The sequence below is a fragment of the Macrobrachium nipponense genome, chromosome 14, assembly GCF_015104395.2.
Source record: "Macrobrachium nipponense isolate FS-2020 chromosome 14, ASM1510439v2, whole genome shotgun sequence".
NCBI classification, from domain to species: Eukaryota; Metazoa; Arthropoda; class Malacostraca; order Decapoda; family Palaemonidae; genus Macrobrachium; species Macrobrachium nipponense.
Window position 1 is genome coordinate 68,080,919 of NC_087207.1, and position 17,428 is coordinate 68,098,346.

The following is a 17,428-nucleotide window of genomic DNA, read 5'->3' on the forward strand; positions in this document are numbered from 1 at the left end:
AATGAAGAATGTACTTAAATGCCATTCACTCCGTATATACTAGATGTATCCTTATATAAAACGTTATAGAGTTCTGTAGCCATGTTTGAAATTGACTTGCCTACAAGGTGTAGAAGTTTAGCCTGTGCCGAAGCTGAGAAATATTTTTTTTTCTTTTACAAAGCCATTAAGTAATGTGACTAAGACAAACGGAAGGTGATATCTGGTTTTTCAAATCTTATTTACAACTGTTATGTCAGCGCCATGAGTATAACTCCAATAATAACAATAAAATGGTTTTAAATGAGAACTCACCCGGCTTTTAACAAAGACCCCATTGGTTCACGGGGTGTTCATTTTGATGACTCTTTACATACATCTCTTTCAGAGATGTTAAAAAGGAAATTAAACTTCATTATTCGGTGTATACGTATTAGATTGACAAATGGCACTTGCCTTGGAGATGCCTGAGATAGATACTTTTGCGTGGATGTGGTCAGTTCACAGATGAAACTCTCTCTCTCTCTCTCTCTCTCTCTCTCTCTCTCTCTCTCTCTCTCTCTCATGAGGGATGATGATTAGGGCTAGGAGTTAATAACAAGTGAAGGGTCCAGGTTAGAGTGACATAATTTTGAGGATAATGAAAGGTGTCGAGGGAGGCATCGTATCTTAACCAGAGGTGTTGATCCATTGCTCAGACGAGGAAAAGGAATCTTACCACGATAATTTGTTTTTCATTTTATGTGGATGTCAGTTGGTATGTGATGGAGACACATACACATTCATATACTATATACACGTGTGTGTGTGTGTGTGTGAATGAGTGTGTTCGTCACATACCAAAATACGTCCACGTGAATGAATTAAAAAAAAAGTATTTAAGCAATTAACAGAAACCGTAATTCAGGGAACCACGATGACCCCACCAAAACCTCATGAAAAAAAAAAAAAAAAAGACTGAAACACCCTCCGTAGATATGTTTCGGACGCAGAGTAATTACACCCTAGAATTCTCCTTTCTTTCTCTGAGCCTCTTTCTTCCTCTCTTACCTCCTCCCCCCAACCCCGCCCCTTCGTCCTCTCTCCTTCATCCCCCAATCTTCCTCCGGAGAACAGCCTCCCTCGTCCAAACAAATAATATCCTTCGAAGGGAATTTACAACTCTTAATCTCTGTTCTTCCATTTCCGGTATTCACGCGCTTCAACAAAAAGAAGGAATTGGAAATAAGGACGATAAGTCCGTTTGTAATATTTCCCGCCGCCCTCCCCCCGCCGCCCATACCCCCTGAAAAAAAATTATGTAAATAAAATCAGACCTACGAAAGAAAATTAACCCCGAAGACGAAATGAAGCCAAAGAAAAGCTGTTTTATATCTGATAAAGATCTCAGAGGGAAAAGTTTGAAAATAGCAATTAAGGATATTGATCCCTAAAGAATTCCGAACCGGAGAAGAAATTCGAGCCATTCATTTCCTGGCTTTTGGGGAGAATTCTTGAAATTCGGACCCTTTCCCCAACAATAGCCGGCAATTATAATGTTACATTTCCACAGGAATCTCAACTGCTAATCTGGGAAGGGAACCACTTACCAGGATGGCATGTAGAAGAAAAAAAGTTGGACCAAGGTGGTGTGTGTGAATGATACACACACACACACACAGATATATATATATATATATATATATATATATATATATATATATATATATATATATATATGCAAACAAAGTTACTGTGACCATGTCTTAGTAACAAGACCTAGGTGCGTAGTTAGGATCTCAATTGCTTCACTTTCCCTTCGTGGCTGTAACTTAGTTTGTATAATTATTACGTGCTTACTTTTTTCTTGATTTAAAATAAAATATATGTATATATACACATACATATATACACATTATGTATTTGTGTAACACAGGATTATGAGTGTTACGTTATAGCATCATTTGTCCACCAACTATTTAAATCCCCAAGCCAAGACGAATTTAGTATAGAACGGTTGAATGCTGTAGATGATAAACCAGAAAGAAATATAAGAATAGTTATTGTTACTGTTGATGAATAGGCAGGTGTTAGTGTGAACTAATGGAGGTGTAGAGGATTAATGACTGAAGTAGGTTTAGGAGAGACTGCAAACGATAATGGAGTGTGAGTGGTAGTTTTTTGCCGCAGATAGGTTGGTAACTGGCGCTACACATTTCCAACACAAGGACATCCTTAGATACACCTGGATATCTCGCACATGGCAGTCATAGAAACCAATTAGGACAGCTATTAACTGAGAGAGGGAAAAATGACACCCTCTAATATTTAGAATTATATAGATGAGCAGATGTCAGCAGTGATCACTAGCCCATTATTGCATAATATGGGCGCAATAAAAATCATGTTTGTACAATAAAGTTTGTCTAAAATTAACATCGAGAGCTGTACAATAAAGTTTCTTGAAGATGAACATCGAGAAGCTCCACAATAAAGTTTGTTGAAGATGATCATCGAGAAGCTGATTCAGTTGAATGGCGAAATTTGATTAATGTTAGGAATATTCATCAGTCAGATAGATAGGAAGTAGGGGACCTGGAGTATAACATAGAATAGATGAAAGTGAAAGGTGGTTGTGGAAGCATTTCAGTGAGATGGAGAACGATGGACATAAAAAAAAAAAAAAAAAAATTATATCAGGAAAACCAGACAGGTGATGCGGATGACGCCATGTATTCAGGGAGTGGCATAGGCGTTAGGATAGCCCACAGCTTTATTAAAGGAGAATATATGGATTAAAGGAAAGTACGAATATGCCAGTTCAGAGGAGGGATGGGTCAATATTAACACCAGAAGAAGAAAGGAAATTCTGGAATCCACAGTTTTTATGTGGAATCCACATTTTTGGAAGAGGAATCCACAGATTTTGAAAGTGGAATCCACAGATTTAGAATTGGAAACCACAGCTTTTGAAGTGGAATCAACATTTTTGGAAGTGGAATCCACAGTTTTTGAAGTTGAACCCACAGTTTTTTTTAAGGAAAATCCACAGATTTTGAAGTGGAATCCACAGTATTGAAGTGGAATTCATAATTTATGAAGTGGAATCCACAGATTTAGAATTGGAATCCACAGTTTTTGAAGTGAAATCCACAGATTTTGAAGTGAAATCCACAGATTTTGAAGTAAAATCCGCAGATTTTGAAACGGAATCCACATTTTTGGAAGTGGAATCCTTGTTAACAAAAACTAAAGACAGAAAACACCAGGATATGATTGAATCGCTCTAGCTATGGTTTCCACTGAAACTGAAATGACACTAGGTGCACTAATTCTGGTGGTCACGAGTTCTTCTAGTCTCGGGTGCATTCCATTGAGGAGTGAGAGATGTGTATTTCTGGTCACAGAAGTTCATTCTCGACGTGGTTCGGAAGTCACGTAAAACCGTTCATCCCGTTGCTGAATGACCACTGGTTCCATGCACCGTAAAAACACAATACAAACAAACAAACATTGCTAAATGTACCAAAGAGAGTGTGGTTAATAACAGAAGCATTGCACTAAAGTCGGTTGCCATAAGAAGCTTCAGCATGTACGTTCCCAGAAGGCTTGAGAAAGACCTCGGTATAATGCTTATATTAAATATTTGTGTTACGACTTATTGTGAGAAGTATTGAATTTACGAATCCCAGTGTAATGGCCTTTGTTTAGTACGAGAAGGTGCTTTGATAGCTTCCGCAAATCAGTATTATGTAAGGTCTTGTTGTACTATGATAATTAGAATTACCAATGAACGAAGCTGATGCAGAGTTAATGTTGAAGTTTTTTTCCCAATGAATTTGCCAGAAGGTGGGGTGCTACAGGGAGAGGTTATAGTACCACCTTTGCTGTTTACCCTTTCCATGCCTTTTATCTTTAAAAAAATGGTTGGGGATGGAAGAAAAGGCTTAGACAGGACTAATAAAATACACTTAATGGACGTATATTATGCAGGTGATGTTTCAATCTTCAAAACACCACAGGTTTTACAAAGCTGCTCAGTGGAATGGATCATATAGACAGATGGGAATTAAGCTAAACCTAAGAAAAACAGAGATAATGAGGACAAAATATGTGACGTTATACAGATACAGACGCTGTATACAGTAACTTGAGTACGTTGTTAATTTCTCTTATTATTTCTATACCATAAGAACACTCATTAGAAAAACATTACTTTGAGAAAAAATTGACTGTGCTTTGAAACAAGCTATTATTAAATTATTTGCTATTGCACGAGTAATCTTTGTCCAAGTGTGCACACCTCCTCTTAAGATTCTCAACTTGTTTGTTTCATTTGCATTAGAATTGATATTTAGTTACATATTTAAGGTTTCTTTTCTTCTGTCGTGCGTGAATTTACGGTTATACAATTCACGAGAGATATTGGAAGAAGTGTTGCGTATAATAGGTAGAAATTTATAAAAATTATCTTCATCCTCTTTAACCTTTCAGCGGAAGGGAGAACACATAAGCGTCAGCGAATAGCAAGAATAACTCTCTCTCTCTCTCTCTCTCTCTCTCTCTCTCTCTCTCTCTCTCTCTCTCTCTCTCTCTCATCCATCAGTCTTAAACGACAGTTTCTGGTCTTACATAATCACCAAAACCACAGCAGATAAAAAATCAACTCTGATTCATTTTCTACTTCAGGTACGGATATGAAGCGGCATTATGTAATAAGTATATAATAAACTCTTAAAAAAAATAAATAAAGACATCTTAACATAAACCTTGCTAAACTACCTCATACAAAGTTCCTGAAATTTGATTGGTCAGAATCACAGTCCATTCTGTCTCCCGTGTACCGTTAAGTCAAGAAAAGATTGGACCTTACAATTTAAGTTACAATTTATGTGTATATTTAAGCATAAGCAGTGAGCGATTGTAGTCGACGCGAGGGACTAATTCGTCCTATTCCTAAGATTGTGGTGATTGTTTTTTTTTTCTGTGAGGATGTAACTGAGATACCCGACAAGAAGGGCAGGCCCATTTGCATCTGGATTGGTATTTGAACTTGAAGGAAAAACGACTGGTTTACAATGCTAGAAGTTAATCATTTTCCATCAGAGAGAAAACCTTGAGGACTGGAAATAAATTTTGTTCCTATGCTCTAGAAGAGCTGAAGTGATTTAGTGCCTTAACCTTGCAGTTTAAAATGCGGTTATTTATCTGTGAGCCCTCCGCGATTTTGAGTGTGCTCTTATGTTAAACGAGCATCACGATGTGGAACAAGATGATGCCACACTTAGGAGAATCCGCGGGACTTCAGGAATCAGTGCCAAATGTCATTTTCGTTAAGTATCGACTGGTTTGACGCGCGCGTGCGTAGGGCGGTTGGAATGCGACTGGAAATAGATAAAGAGAAGCCGAGAGAAACACAAACAAAACGGTCGATTTTAATCACTTTGCCCTGATGATTCCTGTGGCCAATCCAGGTGCAATGGAGCGCCTTGATCCACGCAAGAAAAAGACAAGTGCCGGCAAAAGTCTCACCAAGGTAAGTTAGGGAGGGGGCGTTGACCCCCGGGTTGTTTTGAAAGCACTTTCTGTTTTCCATTTATGTGTACGGTGGTTTGTGCATGTATGTGTATATATATATATATATATATATATATATATATATATATATTATATATATAATATACATTTGTTATTATTATCATAATTTTTTTTTACTGTTAAATAATACTAACAAATACACCGATCTTATTTCTCCAAACAAGCCCAAAAACCTTCTAATCCTTGCAATAACTCCTTCTGCCTCTTGCGTAGGATACCTTCGGAAAAGAAGGTATCCTACGCGCATGTGGTAAAGGACTGTACACAGGGATTATTTATTCGGGTACCGATCGTTTCCTTGCAGTCGGTAATTAGGAGAAGATAACATTCTGGGGTAAAGGTTGTTATCGTGTATGGGATTAAGATTGCCACCGCCGATAATCTCCTTGGGCATCGTTTGTTTTCGTGGCATCCTCATCAATTCGCAGAGATGACGTAACGTTTGGTATAAGGAATCTGCTGTTGTTTATTTGATTGCATAAACATCAGCGCGAAAGAGATATAGTATTGGTTGCAGGTCCACAATAATATAGCATGTGAATATATGGCCTTTAATGGATAATAAAAGCTTACGAACCTTGTACTAGGTTCATCTTCAGTCAAGTGAAAGGTTCGAAAGCTTTTAATATCCATTAAAGACCATATACTCACCTGCAACCATTGTCTTCATTTTCGACACACATAACTGTGCCCACAGATTTAGTATTGTTCGTTATTGATGGAATTGGAGAGTCAAGCTTATATTTTGAGTATTAAAAGTTTACTGTCATCGACTGCGATTATTTTTGGGTATTAAAAGTTTACTATCATTAACCGATATTTTGTCAGAGATCGAATGTCGTTTGTTATTTGTATTTTGAGTAAAAGTTTATTCTCATTAACTGCGATTATTTAACAGAGCTCGAATTTTGATACTACTAGTATTTTGAGTATTAAAAAGTTTGCTGTCATTAACTGCGGTTATTTGACAGAGATCGAATGTTTATTATTTTCGTTTTAAGTGAATGTTTACTGTCATTAACTGGGATTATTTGACAGAGATCGAATGCCTGATATTTGTATTTTGAGTATTAAAAAGTTTGCTGTCACTAACTGCGGTTATTTGACAGAGATCGAATGTTTGTCATTTGTGTTTTAAGTAAATGTTTGCTGTCATTAACTGCGATTATTTGACAGAGATCGAATGTTTGCTATTTGTATTTTGAGTATTAAAAAGTTTGCTGTCATTAACTGCGGTTATTTGACAGAGATCGAATGTTTGTTATTTGTATGTTAAGTAAATGCTTACTGTTATTAACTGCGATTATTTTACAGAGATTGAGTTGTTCGTTATTTGTATTTTGAGTATTTTTTACAAAGTTTACTATCAGTAACTGCGATTATTTGAAAATTAATATTAATATTTTGAGTATTAAAAGTTATTGTTAATTACTGCAATTATTTGACAGAGATCGAATATTGTTTGTTATTTGTATTTTGAGTATTATGAGTTTACTATCATTAACTGCGATAATTTGAAACGGGTCGAGCGTTATTTATTATTTATCGAATGGAAGAATCAGGTCTATATTTTGAGTATTGTAAATATCCTATCATTAAGAAAGAAATCGAAATTCTTAAAAACCTTTGAAGTCTAACATCGATAATTACATACGATTGAAACCACGCATCCTTATTTCTTGCTTATTTCCTTTCGTGAACCTTATATACCGGATAATGCCTAATCCCAAGGAGCTGTGAAAAGAGATTAGGATACTCGCAGGATTAGAGGCTCTTGTCCCCCTCGAGATTACAGCGTGTGTAAGTACACAGGACTCTTCTCCATATCCTCTAAAGAATATAGGTCCTTTGTGTCCTTTCCTTTTTCCCTCGGTATTCGCCTCCGACGGAAATTCCTCTGGACTGTGACAAGTCTCTTGTTTTCTCTGTGGTCTCTGGGTCTTGGTCTCTGGTCTGGTTTAGATACCTCGAGGCGGTATCTAAACACGAGAACATTTTGCCGGCAAACTGTCGAGCATCTGATTTTTGCGGGAAAGTGGAAAGAGTCCCATTTGCCGTCAAAATGGCTGCTCGGTGCAGGTTTTGCCGCCAAGATGCCAGAAAACGTTATCGTGTGGTAACGAAACTAGAATAACTTTATATATTCCTAAATAAATCTTTCGGATTGGTGAATTTCTCTTCCTTCTTCGATAAGCTTTGGAAATCGGTTTCTGCTTCCGTTTTCCGCCTTTGTTTCCCGTAGCTCTTATTACAAGTGGCACGTGAATAATTCCTTCATGGTTAGACCCTCTCTTTTTCCTTCTTTGCACCCCCCCCCTCCCTCCTCACAGACCTTCTAGGTTTAAAACCTATTGTCCAGGGCATTTTTCATTATTCCTTTCTCTTGTTTACTGAGTCCTGGATAAGAAATTACTCTGTAACGGAGGATATGATGGTTTGAAGGGAGTGTGCTGATCCTCCACCGATGTTTTTGCATTTTCTTTTTTTCTTATTCAGTCGTGTTATTATTATTATTATTATTATTATTATTATTATTATTATTATTATTATTATTATTGTAAGTTTAACAAGTCTGCCGTGGAAGATGTATGGTAGGATTTTTTTCTAATGAAAAATAAGTAAGACGGGAGAAGTATTAATAGGGAAAGAACAGTATTGTCTATACAATGAAGAATGCCATTAGATCAGTCGTTCCGCAAGAAACGGTTATTTCATAGTTACAAAGGGAACAAGCTATTCACAGCGCCTCAGTGGCGTGATCGGTTTGGTTTTGGCCTGCCACTTCGATGGCTGCGAGTTCGATTCTCGGCCATTCCATTGAGGGGTCAGAGATGTGTATTTCGTGGTTCGGAAGTCACGTAAAGCCGTTGGTTCCGTTGCTGAATAACCACTGGTTCCATGCAACGTAAAAACACCATACAAACAAACAAACAATGATAGGAGACGGAGGGTTAAGTGCGTTTTGGCAATTTGACGTGCTGCTGGTGAGCTTTCTGTATACGCGTAAGAAGTAGAAATTGTGGACCTTTATTTGCATATGGAGTCATACACGCTTCAGTAACTTTAAGTAGGGATTTTATTGTCTTTAATTTTTTTAAAAATCTGGAACCATCTCTTTTCGAGCCAACAGCTTAATGTTGAAAAATTATTCTTTTATCTCCAAAATTCATGGATAGTAAATATGCTTATTCCCACTCGCGTTTCTTTAAACATTTGCAAAATACGTCACTTCTAAGAGTCTGAAGTCTAAAAACAATTGCCCCCATCGTATTCATTTGAAGATTATTTTCAATAGTGTCATATTGGCGTCAGCATTGTACATGTGCTAGCAGTTAAGTACCTGTTGTGCACAAGAATAATGGACTAGATAGGCATTATTTAATGCATCCTTATATAAGTCATTATGTATGTATTGTAAGTATGTTCTTGCTTATTTATAATTTAGAATAAATTCCCATTAATAGTGAGAAACCACAGAGTTGCTGGTGTGAGATGGAAGAGAGCTTGATTTTCTTATATAATTTTTTTTATTATGTATATATATTATATATATATATATATATATATATATATGTATGTATGTATGTATGATGTATGTATGTATGTATATATTTGTGTATGGTCTTATTTTCATTTTAACGGGATGTTTTCAAATGTTACAAATCAAATTTGCTTACAGTGTTTCTTGCACACCTCATTATAACCCTTTGTTGCAATCCTTGGCTCTTATAACCGCATGTTCAATACCCTCTTTTATCCGGCCCCCGTATGGGGCTCGGGTTAGTGCAGTCAGTGCACCTCATGCGGTGTAATGTAGGCATTACTTAGGGTTCTTTGCAGCTTGACTTCGGCCCCTGCCTGCAACCACCTTTCATTTCTTTTTACAGTACATCCGTTCACATTCTTCTTCTTCCATCTTGCTATCCTCCTGTTACACCTTTCATGCCCCTCTACTCTCAATTTCCCGTTCAGCGCTGAATGACCTCGTAGGTCCCAGCGCTTGGCCTTTGGCCAAAATCCTCCATAGCCATTCCGTTCTCGTATCCGCCCCCTGGAACACTGTCATGAGCGGGAGTTCGTTCAGTGGAACCGGGTAATCGGGGGATTTATTATTGTGGCTGGGGAATTTAAATTATGGTCTTTACAAATTCCGCCTGAATTTATAGCAATTGATTAAGAATTTCATTCCTGCGCGTGGAGCCATTCTGATAATTTTCCAGTCGTGAGCTGGGCTTCAGAGATAGCGGGATCTCTCAGGGTGATGAGAGAGAGAGAGAGAGAGAGAGAGAGAGAGAGAGAGAGAGAGAGAGAGAGATGAAAATCCGATTAGTTACAGTTTTGTCTATTTAAAGGTAAATGCTACTATTGGCCGAAAAGTTTTCTGCTTTTTTCCCAGGAGTTAAATGAGAGTTTGAATGAAGACTTGATTTGCTGCAGCTGTTTTATTTATTTATTTACTTATTTATTTTTGTTTAAGAGAAATAAAAGTCTCAATAAGAGTCAAAATTCGACTGGTTACAATATTGCCATCAAGGTGGATGTTGCTTGTTCAGAATTACAAGATGTACTGTTTAAGTAAGTCCTGTAAGTCACACACAGAGAGAGAGAGAGAGAGAGAGAGAGAGAGAGAGAGAGAGAGCCACATGGATGCTCTGCAGGCTCACTGTCGCATCGCCACCCCATTCACCCACGAAGGCGTCAACGCAAATGGGCGGCTGGTTGTTGAGGAATGTATAAATCTGCATATTGTCGTCCTCGTCTTGTGGAGGAAGGGAGGGGGATGGAGAGGGAGAGGGGAGCCCCTCCTCCCTCAGGACCCATCCTCTTACCTCCCCACCAATCCTGACTATCGTAAGGGCCAGGAACCATCCTACCACCATGCCTACCACTCCCTCCTCCATACCATGACTATCCGGAGACCCTACCCCTCCTTACCCTAACTATCGGTAGGTTTAGTATCCACCCTCCTACTTACCTCCCTCCCTCCCTCCCTCCCTCCCCCATCCCCTGACAATCGGAAGGGCCAGGAACCCCTCTCCCTGATCCCCGGCCCTACCCTAACTATCGGGAGAGCCAAGTCGTGGTACGAATCATCGGGTCGCGAAACTGGCCCTGCTGACGACGCCGCCTCTCTCCAAGAATCCAGTCTGGGATCTTCGGAGAGATATGTGTATCTCTCTCTCTCTCTCTCTCTCTCTCTCTCTTTCTATATATATTTTTCTGTGTCTCCCAAACTCCACTTCTAACAGGACTTTCGAGTCTGTTAGGCGAAGGCAGAGTAGGTAGGTATCAGCGATGCTCTTTTTTTTCTTTTTCCTTCTTCTTTTCTCCCGTTTACCTAATTAAGTATTAATTTAATCAAGTCCACCGGAGATCGAAAGTTGCGATATGTCTTGTGCCTTGGCTAGAACCTGTGCGTGTGTATTTTGTGTGTGTGTGGTGTGTGCGTGTGTGTATGTGTGGATGGTCACTGATCTGGTTACGAAAGAACCAGTGAACTTGAACACGCCTTTTTGGAAAATTTCACTCGTGGAGCATTTGCTAATGTTGGCGGTGGTGCAAGTTTAAGGGTGTCGCTATCTTCCTGTTTGCTGCTGGAGAGAGAGAGAGAGAGAGAGAGAGAGAGAGAGAGAGAGAGAGAGGTATCTGATGAATGGTTTCACCCTCGTGGAGTCCCAAGGGTTGCCTATTCGATCCCGGCCTCTCATCTATCTATGATAATGATAAGACGGTATAGATTTCCATTTTGATGAACACTGATCACTCATACTTTTATCTTCTCTCTCTGTCTCTCTCTCTTTCAGTCAGACCTTCCCCATCCCAGCTGAGACCCACTACATCTAGCAGACAGACTGATTCACTCTTAGGAAACGTGGTCAGATTTTTTTTTTTCTGTTTATTTATTCATTAAAAAAAATTTCTTTTAAAGGAAATGAGAGCACCAGGTTCTTCGTTTCGGGAGCGAACAATGTTAGGTCCTTCAAGTATACTACCACCCCGAAGGGGGTAGGCATTAACTTAAGGTTCTTTGCAGCGTGCCCTCGATCCCTAGCTGCAACCCCTTTCGTTCCCTTTGCTGGACCTCCTTTCATATTCGCTTTCTTCCATCTTACTTTCCACCCTCTCCTAACTAGTGATTCATAGTGCAACTGGAAGGTTTTCCTCCTGTTACCCCTTTCAATCTTTTTACTGTCGATTTCCGTTTCAACGCTAAATGACCTCTGGCCTAAATTCTATATCCAATTCAATTCAAATTCAAGAGAATTCTAGAGAAAACGGGAGGATCAGAAGAAAACAGTGAGTCCCTTTTGAGGATAGCCAGGAATGATCGTAGCCTACCTTGGAGGCTTAAATTCTTGGATAACCGGGGAAAAAAAGTTCCTCAGTGTCTCTTTTCAGACTCAGTACAATTGGACGGATTGGCAGACCAGAGGATGTGCTATTTTTCTATTTTTTTTTTTTTATGTATTTAAATGACAGTTTGAAATGCGATGTTGAAAGACAATGCATCTCAGAATGTCACTGATGTGTTTAAATGACAGTTTGAGATACGATGTTGAAAACAATGCTCTCAGATGTTCCATTGAATGTATTGGGATGACAAGTTTTGAGATACGATGTCGAAAGACAACCTGCATCTCAGTGTGTCATTCGAAAATGTATTTGAAATGACCAGTTTTGAGATACGTTGTCGAAAAGACAATGCATCTCCAGAGTGTCAATTGTTTTTTTTTTTTTTTTTTTTGTATTTGTAATTTGAAGACTAAGTTTTGAAAGATAACGATGTTGAAAAGACAATGCCATCTCAGAATTGTCATTAGAATGTATTTCTTAAATTTGACAGTTTGAGAAATATGATGTTGAAAAGACAATGGCATCTCCAGCAATGTCATTGATGTATTTAAATGCCAGTTTGAGATACGATGTTGAAAGACAATGCATCTCAGAATGTCATTGATGTATTTAAATGACAGTTTGAGATATGATGTCGAAAGACAATGCATCTCAGACTGTCATTGATGTATTTGAATAACACTTTTTAGACACGATGTTGAAAGACAATGCATCTCAGAGTGTCATTGATGTATTTAAATGACAGTTTGAGATATGATGTTGAAAGACAATGCATCTCAGAATGTCATTGATGTATTTAAATGACAGTTTGAGATATGATGTCGAAAGACAATGCATCTCAGACTGTCATTGATGTATTTGAATAACACTTTTTAGACACGATGTTGAAAGACAATGCATCTCAGAGTGTCATTGATGTATTTAAATGACAGTTTGAGATATGATGTCGAAAGACAATGCATCTCAGACTGTCATTGATGTATTTGAATTAACACTTTTTAGACACGATTGTTGAAAGACAATGCATCTCAGAGTGTCATTGATGTATTTAAATGACAGTTTGAGATATGATGTTGAAAGACAATGCATCTCAGAATGTCATTGATGTATTTAAATGACAGTTTGAGATATGATGTCGAAAGACAATGCATCTCAGACTGTCATTGATGTATTTGAATAACACTTTTTAGACACGATGTTGAAAGACAATGCATCTCAGAGTGTCATTGATGTATTTAAATGACAGTTTGAGATATGATGTCGAAAGACAATGCATCTCAGACTGTCATTGATGTATTTGAATAACACTTTTTAGACACGATGTTGAAAGACAATGCATCTCAGAGTGTCATTGATGTATTTAAATGACAGTTTGAGATATGATGTCGAAAGACAATGCATCTCAGACTGTCATTGATGTATTTTGAATAACACTTTTTAGACACGATGTCGAAAGACAATGCATCTCAGAGTGTCATTGATGTATTTAAATGACAGTTTGAGATATGATGTTGAAAGACAATGCATCTCAGAATGTCATTGATGTATTTAAATGACAGTTTGAGATATGATGTCGAAAGACAATGCATCTCAGACTGTCATTGATGTATTTGAATAACACTTTTTAGACACGATGTTGAAAGACAATGCATCTCAGAGTGTCATTGATGTATTTAAATGACAGTTTGAGATATGATGTCGAAAGACAATGCATCTCAGACTGTCATTGATGTATTTGAATAACACTTTTTAGACACGATGTTGAAAGACAATGCATCTCAGAGTGTCATTGATGTATTTAAATGACAGTTTGAGATATGATGTTGAAAGACAATGCATCTCAGAATGTCATTGATGTATTTAAATGACAGTTTGAGATACGATGTCGAAAGACAATGCATCTCAGAATGTCATTGATGTATTTAAATGACAGTTTGAGATATGATGTCGAAAGACAATGCATCTCAGACTGTCATTGATGTATTTGAATAACACTTTTTAGACACGATGTTGAAAGACAATGCATCTCAGAGTGTCATTGATGTAGTTAAATGAGTTTGAGATACGATGTCGAAAAACAATGCATCTCAGAATGTCATTGATGTATTTAATGACAGTTTGACATACACTGTCTAAAGACAATGTATCTAAAAAACAGACGCGGCTGGAGACAGACGATATCTGCCTCCAACGGTGGACGGAAAGTAATATAAACGATTTTTGTTTTGAATTCTGTGTTGTGGAAATGGGCTTTACAGCTGATTTATTTTCATTCTGTTTAAAATTTTTGTCTTTGAGAAGCTTGCGTCTTGATTAAGGTCATATGTTGATATATGAATTTATACGCGAGGAAGTTTAGTTGACCTTCCCGAAGTTTTGGTCAGTGGCGTTTTGCAATTTTTCAAGGGTATTTTTGGCATTTCTGAATTTTTTATTGGAAGAAATTGTACCATTTACATTTTTTCATAGATATGTTTTCGTACCTTTTCAAGTATGATTTTTTTTTATATTAAATGATTAAAATTTAGTTGAAGGAGATTTCCTCTATTCGTTGTTTTTTCAGATTCGGCTATGTCAAAAGAATATTCTTGATTATATTAATGTGGCCCTATTGAAATTTTTATGTTTTTTTTTTTATTTAACAAAGGAAAGGCTACAATAAAACTGAAATCCCGACAAAAAACCTTGTACTTTTTTTTTCTATCCAAATAAGAAGCTCGTGTCTGCTTCATTCTCTTAACTTATATTTGTAGAGTTTCATGCAGCATTATACGCTGTACAGAAAACTCGATTGCGCTGGAGAAACTTCAATGCATTTTTTACTTTTTTATTGTCGGAACTGCTTCATTTCCCCAAGGTTAGTTGTTCAGGTTTAATTAAGAAAAGCTGTGGTAAATCTGAAATCCCTCCCACCCCGCCAAAATCCACATATTTTACCATCCCAGATAGATTGTGCCTCATTTCCGCTAACTTTTGTTTTGTTCTGATTTAATTAAGAGCTGTGGTAAATCTAAAATACCGAGGAATATCCTTATGTTTTTCTTTTTATCTCAGATGAGAAGGTCGATTCTGTTTCGTATCCCTAACGTTAGTATAATCTAAAATCTTGTGAAAAGCTCTGATTCCTTATTTTTTTTTTATCACAAACGAGAAATCTGATTCTGCTTCATTTCCCAAACGTGTTTATTCGGATTTGATAACGAAAAGCTGTAATATCATCTGAAGGCCCTCCTAAGTTACCTGTGCTTCCCATCTAACTATCCCAAATGAGAAGAGGGTCTGTCGTACTTCATTATATTTGTCCAGACCTAAACAAGGAAGGCTGCGATAAACGTGGAATCCCGAGAAAAATCCCTGTTTTATTTTTAAAAAAATTTATTTTTTTTAATTCTTTCATGATCCCAAATGAACTTGGACAAAAGGGGAGTCAGCTGCAGCCCCCGCTTCCTTCGAGGTTTCGTGTTCTCTCGTATCACATTGTCGTCCGACCAAACTGGTCTTTTTATAGTCTGATATTCCTACGTTTTTTGATAAAGATCGAGGCACTAGTGTCGAGAAGCATCTGAGTTTTAATCGATAATTGGACACTTAGCGATTCATTTGCTTTAATTCTCTCTCTCTCTCTCTCTCTCTCTCTCTCTCTCTCTCTCTCTCTCTCTCTCTCTCTCCTGATGGGCATTTTATACTGGTTTCTTTGTTATATATATATATATATATATATATATATATATATATATATATATATATTTACAGAACTAGGGAAATCCACCTGACACTATCCTGCGCTATATCATTAATAATACTATTATCATTTATTGTTTTTCTTATTATTATTAAGAAAAATTAGGAAAAAGCAAGGGACACTATCTTGGTATTATTATTATTATTATTATTATTATTATTATTATTATTATTATTATTAAATAAATGAAGCATGGAAACCCCTGTAATTATCATTATTATATTATTATTATTATATATTATTATTATTATTATTATTATTATTAGCTAGGAAAAAAAACAGGGAACCATATCCTTGTGATATTATTGTAATAATTATTATCATCTTAAAAAAAATATTTTTAGATTACTATGTTATTAATTTACAGGTTTACATCCGCGTTTATGCGTTTTAAGTAGTTTTAATGAAATAAAATCCATCTAGAGTTGGCAATCGATATATTATTATTATTATTATTATATTATTATTATTATTATTATTATTATTATTATTATTAATGTAGGTATTTTAATCGATTTAGATTTTCGGTCCTTTTCTCTAAAGTTTTATATTTAGTAAAATAATATTAGCACTAAGACCATGAGGGCCGTGTTCTGAGCCCCTAGAGTGAAATATATATATATATATATATATATATATATATATATATATATATATATATATATATATATATATATATATATATACACACACACACACACATCCATAATCGGTAAATATCTCGGTAGCAATAAATTTGAGATACATTCGAGCACGAGTTGGTAACCCTCTGATTCCAGAATTGCCAACGAGTTTAATTTCCTCTAGAACCAGGCTGTGGACATATATATAATATATATATATATATATATATATATATATGATATATAATATATATACATGAAGTTGCTCCTCCCGTCGGTCTCTGCTTAAGAAAAGTCAAGCCTTGGTAAATCGTGTCCTTTTAATACTAGCGTAATTGAGTGTTATGCTACTGTTATTCCGCGGCCGTCGCTCGTGTAATGAGCCCTTGCTGTATGTAATTGCTGGGATAATGTGTAATTAAAGGGGTACAGACACTGTCCATTTCCTTTGTGACTTTTCTCTTGGATGCGGAACTTAGTTGTGCTGCTCAAAGTTGATGTTTTTATTTTCCTCAGAGTATTTACTGTTTTACAAAATTAATTCTGAATTGGGTCGTAATTGGTATACATTTATAGTAATGCGTTATATCGCTGTTGGTTTATTCAAGTCAGATTTTATTCTGGAATGGTTTATTCTTATCAAAAATGCCTTTTGTTGTTGATTTTATGCTTTATTTCGTAATTTATTTAGTGAATTGTTAATGCGTTTTCACGTCGTCCGTTCTTGTCATAATTTCTGAATGGGGGCGAATCATGTGACATTTAAATTTTCCATTAGTATTTTTGAATTATGTGATAAGTGATTTAATGTTTAGAAGTGAATTATGTGGATATTTATTTACCTATTAGTAGTGATTTATGCGACAATTGATTTGCTTTTAAACATACAGTATATTTCACTGATTAATATGTAATTATAATGAATTAATTCTAACATATGACTCAAAATATTTTTCACTACTTAATAACTGATTAATTTAATATAAAAAAATGCATGAAGTTGTTTACATGCATTATTAATGAATGACCGGTATCTCGTATTACAAGTGCGTGAATACTTTGTCATAATAAAAACAGGCGTTGACCGATTAGAAACAAACAGAAAGCATTTCGGAAGATGATGATGACTGGAAAGAAAATGGTCAATAAATAA

The 17,428-nt window shown here is 36.4% G+C and overlaps 1 protein-coding gene across 1 annotated transcript in view; it reads left to right on the forward strand.

The window, feature by feature from the left end:
- Nucleotides 1–4,652: 4,652 nt before the first annotated feature.
- LOC135226581 (tetratricopeptide repeat protein 28-like) overlaps nt 4,653–17,428 on the forward strand; it is a 371,921-nt gene continuing 359,145 nt past the window's right edge. The window contains 1 exon segment of the mRNA XM_064266268.1: nt 4,653–5,494. Within this exon segment, the coding sequence (XP_064122338.1) occupies nt 5,411–5,494 (84 nt within the window). The 5' untranslated portion in view covers nt 4,653–5,410.